We start from the raw sequence: 7557 nt of genomic DNA, 5'->3' as shown, positions 1-7557 counted from the left end.
CGTCACTCACACAAATGTTCATCACACCACATCTCTTATAATAAAAAGGCTTTACGCGAAACATATGTCACTGTACTCACATACGTTTCGCAGTTCTCTGAAACAGGCACCCAGAAAACGCATTGCTCATGGCTGTTAACAGACGGCGCGTCACGTATAGTATGTATATACTTCACGAATACCATGACAGCAATCACCTGAAAGAAAAGTTTCGTGGTTAAGATCGAGAGCCTATCAACTGCACACGAGAAAATGTTTCATAGTGACCCTCAGTTGCCTTTATCGACATCATGGCACAGCCCTTACGCAACTAAATCTACCGACTGTGGCGAGGCACGCATTATTCGCGAAACCCATCAGTTCACTACAACTTCGAATTGAAACCATGAAGCAGTTCTTTAAGCGCCCATTGCAATGCCTAAGGTATACTCAAGGCTATACAGCGCAGCTTAGGCTGCAATGAAGGGGAAAATTCAAACGCCTTCTGCCTCACCATGTCTCGATCCTGCGTTGTCTAACTACACAAACTAAGAACTATTCGCTTGGTGAGTACATAAAAGAGAACCTCACATACCCGCCTCATAGAGAAGACAACACAAGCCTCAAATGAATTCACTTGATTTTTGACCTCCACAGGGGAATAACGGTATCTTCAATAAGCCTCATACTGATAATGAATGAAGCTTCGGCTTCTTTCTAGCTGCAGCCATACGGTACAAAAGGCATATATCAGTAAAACATTTGGGCCGAGCAGCCTGTGTCAGTTCGCCAAACAGATTCGTGATGTCTGTTCCTCAAAAAACAAGCAGCAGTAAATTGCACAAGTGAGTTGAACGTGTAGCACGGAACAGTGAATAAATATTGGTACATTCCTTTGCGTATTCTGCAAATGGTTGTAAGCCTCAATTAGTTTTACTTCAAATTACTGCCACTTGAAATTAACCTGTGAAGAACGGCCTAATTTTAAGAAGCAGTTAAAGGAATAAGCGGTGCTGGTTGAATATAAACTGCTGTGTCAGGTCCTCGTTTTGGAGCCGAGCGTTTCTGTGAAGAAATGAAAAATTAGATATTATACCATGAGCTACTCGTCATAAGCAAACACGTTTTAATTGGTTAAAATCAAGGTAAATGTAGCAGTCATATGTACGTATGGTATCCTAACTGGATTCTTACGTGCTATGTTTATGCGTTTATGCTTTTATTGGTCACGTGCTATTTATGCTTTTTTTATTAGTCCCTCAATCTGCAAAGTCTAGATCCGCGCATGAAAAACACGCAATGGGCTACTCTGAGCTCCTTCGGCTGGCACTGCAGCGTTGCCCTGGAGAAATAAATTGTCGTCTAAGAAATAAGCTCTTTGAATAAGTTTGCGCGAATGATGACGTAGTAAAAATGTATTTGAGAGGATTATCATAAGTATACAAGCACAGAGAACGACAGGGAACAAACGGAAACACTGCAGAAAGCGCCCGGACAGCGCCCGAACGGCAACAGACGACAGGCGCGAGTCCGTGCCCTGAAGTCACGCGAGCGGCGCTCGCAGCACCCCTGTATGTCGTTCTCGGGGCTAATAGAAGGCGCGTTGTTTACATTTAGTTGAAATGGGGAGCATATATGTCTAGGCGAAATCGTATATGGCTAGGCGAAATCGCCTGAACACAGAAAATTATGATCATAAGCATTGGCATACGTAGGGTATCTCGGTCCTCTCTTCTCTCGGATAGCATTCACCGTATTGCTGCCACTACGAATTTAGTGATACGCGTTCAGTGGGTGCCTGGAGCAGCACCGCCGGGTCTACTTGAAGCAGATTTGGCAATCCACCCTGAGAACGTAACGTACCCACTTCCGCATTTTCCTGAAGACGTCTGCGCTCCGGGAAAAAGAAAACCTCCGACGTACCACCCGAGCTTATACCTCCGTGTGGATCAGACCTCCCTGGTGGCTTAACCCGCCGAGAGGAGGTTACGTTACGTAGGCTGCGTGTCGGGGTCGCACTCACCCCGTCTGTGACCGCTCTCTGGGTACAACAGTACCACGGTCCCTATATGATACACCGTTCCCATTTTGTGACACTACGATTCAAAATGTGACAGTGACACACCTATTATGGACGTGCCCAGGACTTCACCTAAGCCGTCTCGGCCACCTACGGGCAGCAGGCCTTCGGCCTGGCCACCCACCCGACCTGGAACTTTGGATTCATGGACCGTATCATCGTTCACTTCTAGATTTTTTGCATGAGTCAAGTCTGTTCGTGTATTTTTGATATGCTTTGTATTATGCCTAAGAGCAAGCTTTCGAAAAAAAAAAAAATAAGCATTGGCTCTAGCTTCGTCGTCTTCTTCTGCAGGTGGCTCGTTGGCTCGTGCTCGTGCTCAGCACGCGTTCTTGCCACTGCTCCCGCGTTCGTCGTCGTCGCCTGCTTCCACAGCTGTCTGGGTTGCCGATAATCATTTCAGCGCAGAATTTCACTTCGCTTCTGTCGTCGTAATGGGGAGGCCGCGTTTACGGGGGCATGAGCGATTCATTGTCTCACCGTAACGGGCAGATTTAACTTTGAAGCTATTTAATTTTGAAGAATCGCAAGCAGCAGTGGCGGGAGAATGCTGCTAACCACGCCGCCGAGCAAACTCGAAACATCGAACGAAAGCGACAATGACCGACTGCGGGCATACCGTCAGTGACGTCGTTCTCTCCGTCGCAGCCGAACGTGTTGCCCTCACAATTGAGAAATACTTTAATGAAACCTCGGGATTAACCCAGTGATAAACACCGGGGTGCACGTTTCAGCTTCACTGGTTAACTATCTTCAGAGAGTGGAATGGGCCGCTGATTTTTTAAAAAATTTAGAAACAGGTTACGTGGGGCACCCTGTATATGTCTCAGTAGGACTATTGCGAAACTATTGTTAGCCTTGTAACAACTTCGCGTAAGGTTGTAAACTTATATAGTATCACAATTTCTGCTTGTGATGCTTTAACCCATATCACTATTTCCGCTTGTGATGCTTTAACCCATGCCGTTAACAAAAGGGTTTTATCCGATTGCGGTGCAGAGTTGCCGATTTGTGAACTTTGTGGTTCCAGTTTCCTTTAAGAGCGAAGCTGTTTAAGCCAGCCGTAATTTGTGATTCGTGGTTCGCATTAAGAAACAATCAAGAAGAAAAAAAAAACTTTCTTGCCGAGGCGGGATTCGAACCCGCGTGCCCCCGGTCCCAAAGCGAGCGTCGTTACCACTATACGCTATACAGCCACGCTTGCAGAACATGCATTTGATGATGATGATGATGACCTTATCGTCTTTGGCTTTTATGCGAACCATATGACTGCGTTCGAGCGTCTTCGTCTTCGTCCACAGCTGGCGCGTTCGCACGCTCGTGCCCTGCATGCCCTGCGAGTTGAAGAGGTTTTGCGTGCTATGAGAGCGAGAGAGAGAGAGATGCATTCACGGAGCGGGTCTGCTGGAACGCGTTGTCGGCATTGCAACGCGGTGTCGGTGTTGCGTGAGAGAGAGAGAGAGAATAAACTTTAATCAAAAGAGTGCGCGAGCGTAGGTAGCTCCTCCGCTCTGCAGTGGGTGGTCCAGGAGTTCAGAGTCCATGAGTCGAGCGGGCTTAGCTGCCCTTCTCGCAAGTTGCGCTATGCAACGCGCAGTGACGGCCGTAAGTTCGAGACGCGCGAAAAGAAATTATCATCATCATGATAATAAGATGATAAGTACGCGCGCACTTCCGGGAAACGCTGGGCAATTCACGGTTTCAAGCGTTGCGCGGCCGAGTTCAAGGTTAAGCGTTTTCTTTTCTTTTTCAATTTACGTAATTCTGAAAATTTTTATGCAAACTGTCAAGTTCTATATAAATGTTCCACTTCATATAGTTTCTATATTTGCGATTTTTCTCTAACATGCACCAAACATCTTCAAATGGGTTCATTGCTTCTCTAATGAGAGTATTTCTGCGTTTCACATGTATTCCAACGGGGAATCAGAGTTGACCCAGAGGTAAAGCTTCCTTCTAATGTTGCCCGATTAAACTATACGCTTCGTCCTGTGATTAAATGCTGATTCACTCTGACGTAAAAGTAGAAAGATCTTGAACTGAGCGTTTGGGTGAATATATCATTGACGTGGTTAAATTGTGATAACCATTCTAGATAACCGTAGTGGTGGAGCGTATCACCAACTTCATGTTATTTCACCACTGGAACTTTTGAGCACATCGGCAGGGGAACTGATGCGAAGCTTTACTAGCATTTCAAGCGATGTTCAAGTGAAACTGTTGTGCGAAGCATTTGTTTTCTATGAAATACATTATTTGGTCCGACTGATATGCGCAACAGCGCACATGAACGCCCTAAATAATACGACAAATGCGTGTGCGGTGAAAAACATCACTACCGACATCCTATGTCTTCACCACTTGAGCGGGTATCGTCTGTTGCGTTTACATAAATGTCATCGTCGCGTCGTCGGCGGAGAACCCTCCTCAGATGCCGTAGTTGTCCAGCATTCGCCTCCTGAGTGCAGGTGGAAGCTGTGCGGAGAAGTGCTGCCATTTCTTGCTCCCAAACATCTTCTTGAAGCGGTGGAGCAGGTCACTGACTGACTGCTTCAAGTCGTCCTCAGGAATGGCCCAGGAAAGGATGGCCTCGAGGAAGAAAATGAAGTCAAGAATGACTCCATCCGGGTTCACACAAACCATACTGCAGATGCCACGAAACGCGAAGTCCTTCGCTTCACAGTTCTGAACTTTTCCCAGTGCTGAGCAGCATGGACCTATAAACTGAAGTAACTTCGGCGCCATTTCTTCTGGGCAAGCGTAACCAAGACATCCGATTGCAATAGAAGTGTTCTCAAGCAAGGTTTTCGACGTGTTCGAGAGCTTCATGTTAGTCACCAGTCTAGTAACCACATCAGACATGTGCGGTTTGACACCACTTCTCAACTTCATGGCGATCACGCCGATTGCCCAGGTCGCACTATTGCACACTGGTATGATCTCTGGGTTCAAGTTCTCACCAAGTATAGGAAGGAATCTGCACGTAACGGACACAAGACAGTTGAAGCAGGCTTTGGTGAGGTTTCCAAGAAGGGCAAACGTGGCCTGACGCACTTCTGGCACCGAGTCCTTCCCACACTGGAACATGAGCTCAATGATGTTGGTATCCGCGACAAAAAGCTCAATGTCGCTTTCCAAACCTTCCGCCAGTCCACTGAGCGCTTCCAGCGCCGCAACTACAAAGGGTTTTTCCGGGGTATACGAGTGCCTGAGGCGGAGTGCTTTGACAAAAAAGCCTTGCCTCCCCAGTTGCACGAGGCGGAGGCACATTTTTGCGACGGGCACGTGGTAAGGCAAGAATTCAGATTTAACTGCAGTAGCCACACTACCCAGACACCGTAGCCGATAAAATAGATTCAGCTCACAGTCTGCCATCTCATACCACTCATCGGTCAGTGGTTTCATGAAAGATAGGATGAACTCTCGCCTTTTGAGTTCTGGTCCTACACAGTCTGCAAGCGTTCTCATTGCATTGTACAGCATATAAAAACGTTGACGCCTGTACTTCCTGAAGCTACAATAGATCGTGTCCAAAATGGCGTTGAGGTATGGCACGAGCTTTGTTTTGGCTTCCTCTGTTAGAGTGATAAGGGCATTGCAAGCAACTTCTTGGACCATTTCACTGTCGTCCATGACCCGCTCCAGTAGTTGGTTCACCAGTGGCTCGAAGTAGCGGTGGTTCGGCTGGCTCAACATCCAGTGGGAGTAGCGGCTCAGCGTCCAGCAGGCGGCCGACCGCACAGGGGCTTTGTCATCTCTAAGGCGGAGAAGCAAGTACGTGGTCAGATCTTCTAGATACTGGGACATGCCTTCCATGCAACCATCAGCGATGACCCCAAGAACAAAAATGGCCGATTCCTTGATCACCCAATCCTTGTGCAGCATTTCCTTAAGCAAAGGCAGCAGCAGGGGAAACACTTCCGCGCTGAACACCATGGCTATCCCGTCCAGCACATCCGCTGAGCAATTCCTCATATTCCACTTGTAGAAGATGTTGTCATCGACGTGTATTTTGTCTGCCACAGAACATCCGCCAGTGTTGCCCTCTGTTGCTTTTTTAATCTGGCTAAGCGTAGGACGGATGGCTCGTACGTCTTCATTGCATTGTCTTAAGTCAGAGTCTGAGTACTTCATACCTTGAATTAGAATGGGGACTAGGCGTGACAAGCACGGAGCCAGTGCTTCCTTGCAGACTGGCTTCTTCGTCAGAAAGGCCAATGTCGTGCACGCCTCTAGAGCAACGCTTCCGTCGGTATCTTGCATCTTGGCCATCGCGTACTCTATGATGCTGCTCATATGAGGGATGAGACAGTCGATTTGATGTTCTAGCAGCACTACCAGAGCACGGCACATGGTTTTCTGCACTTTGGAGTCTTCTTCATATACCAACTGCAGTAAGCTCGCAACAGCGGAGTCAGCGTGGACCATCACCGCATGTGCGCGATTGAGGAATAGCAGGCTGATGAAAGTTATGGCGCAGAACCGGATCCGAGGGTTGTTGTGCCGAAAGAACTTCAGAAACTTGGGTACAAGAACAGTGAGCTGATCTTTCAGTGGCCCTGTATCCAGCGCCTCAGCGTAGTCCCGACAGATCTTGTGCAGCGCCCCGAAAGAACCCTCGCAGACTCTGTCGTCCTTCGAGTCTAGCAGTTCGCCGAGCCGCCGAAGCAATTCAGGCCAGCGTGTGAGCTCGAGCGTCGAGTCAGTCGTGATGAAGAAGCCCAGAGCAGCAACGATCACCGCCAAGGGATCGCCCACGCTTTCGAAGCTGTTTGTCTCGGTGTAGTCGCTCACATGCCGGGGAACGTTGCCAGAGTCTGCAGTCACATCTTCATCCAACAAAGATCCGGTTGGTTTTGTCAACCGCTCATTCTCAAACTTCAACTCTGCAATGATGAATACCAGGTAGTTGCTGAAGTTGGGAATTTCGCTCAGTTTCTTGAGTTCCTGCCGAGCCGTTAGCCTCGTCGCTTCCTCAGCAGACAGTGAATCCTTCAGAAGCTGCAAGATTTGCTGAAGCCGTTCCTCTTGCGGCACCCACGGTGAAGACGACTGACCACTCTTCTTCACGAACGGGAATCCCACGTAACGGCAGCTCATTACGTCGTTGTTGTTTTCGAGGACAGAATGGAACCATGAAAGCTCGAGCGAGGCACCTTCTTCTTCTTCTTTTTCTTCTTCTACTACGTCTCCTAATGGCAGTTCCCCATACAGCGCGATGATTGGCCTAACATAGTACGGTGCCCATTTGCCACTACATAGCCATCTAGATGGAAAAAAATGTGAGTTTGTGGCACCTACCCACTCAGGGGGATTGGTTAAGCACCGATTAGCTCAAAATAAAATGTGGAATAAAGATGGAAAACAAATGAAGCTAATATTGAGATCTCAAATGTATTTATAGGTTAAAATCAGAAGAGATGGAATATATAAAACTAAGAAATAAATGAAAAAATAAAACAATAGAACCAATCGGACAAAATTTTACAGAAATAAAA

At 47.5% G+C, this 7557-nt stretch overlaps 1 protein-coding gene across 1 annotated transcript; it reads right to left on the bottom strand.

The window, feature by feature from the left end:
• Window positions 1-4486: 4486 nt before the first annotated feature.
• LOC125941028 (transportin-2-like) lies at window positions 4487-7159 on the bottom strand. The gene has a single exon (XM_049657935.1). The coding sequence runs from the start codon at window positions 7157-7159 to the stop codon at window positions 4487-4489; it is 2673 nt and encodes an 890-aa protein (XP_049513892.1).
• Between the last annotated feature and the right edge of the window lie 398 nt (window positions 7160-7557).

This window comes from Dermacentor silvarum, chromosome 10 (assembly GCF_013339745.2).
Source record: "Dermacentor silvarum isolate Dsil-2018 chromosome 10, BIME_Dsil_1.4, whole genome shotgun sequence".
NCBI lineage: Eukaryota > Metazoa > Arthropoda > Arachnida > Ixodida > Ixodidae > Dermacentor > Dermacentor silvarum.
This window is presented reverse-complemented; position numbering and strand designations above follow the sequence as displayed.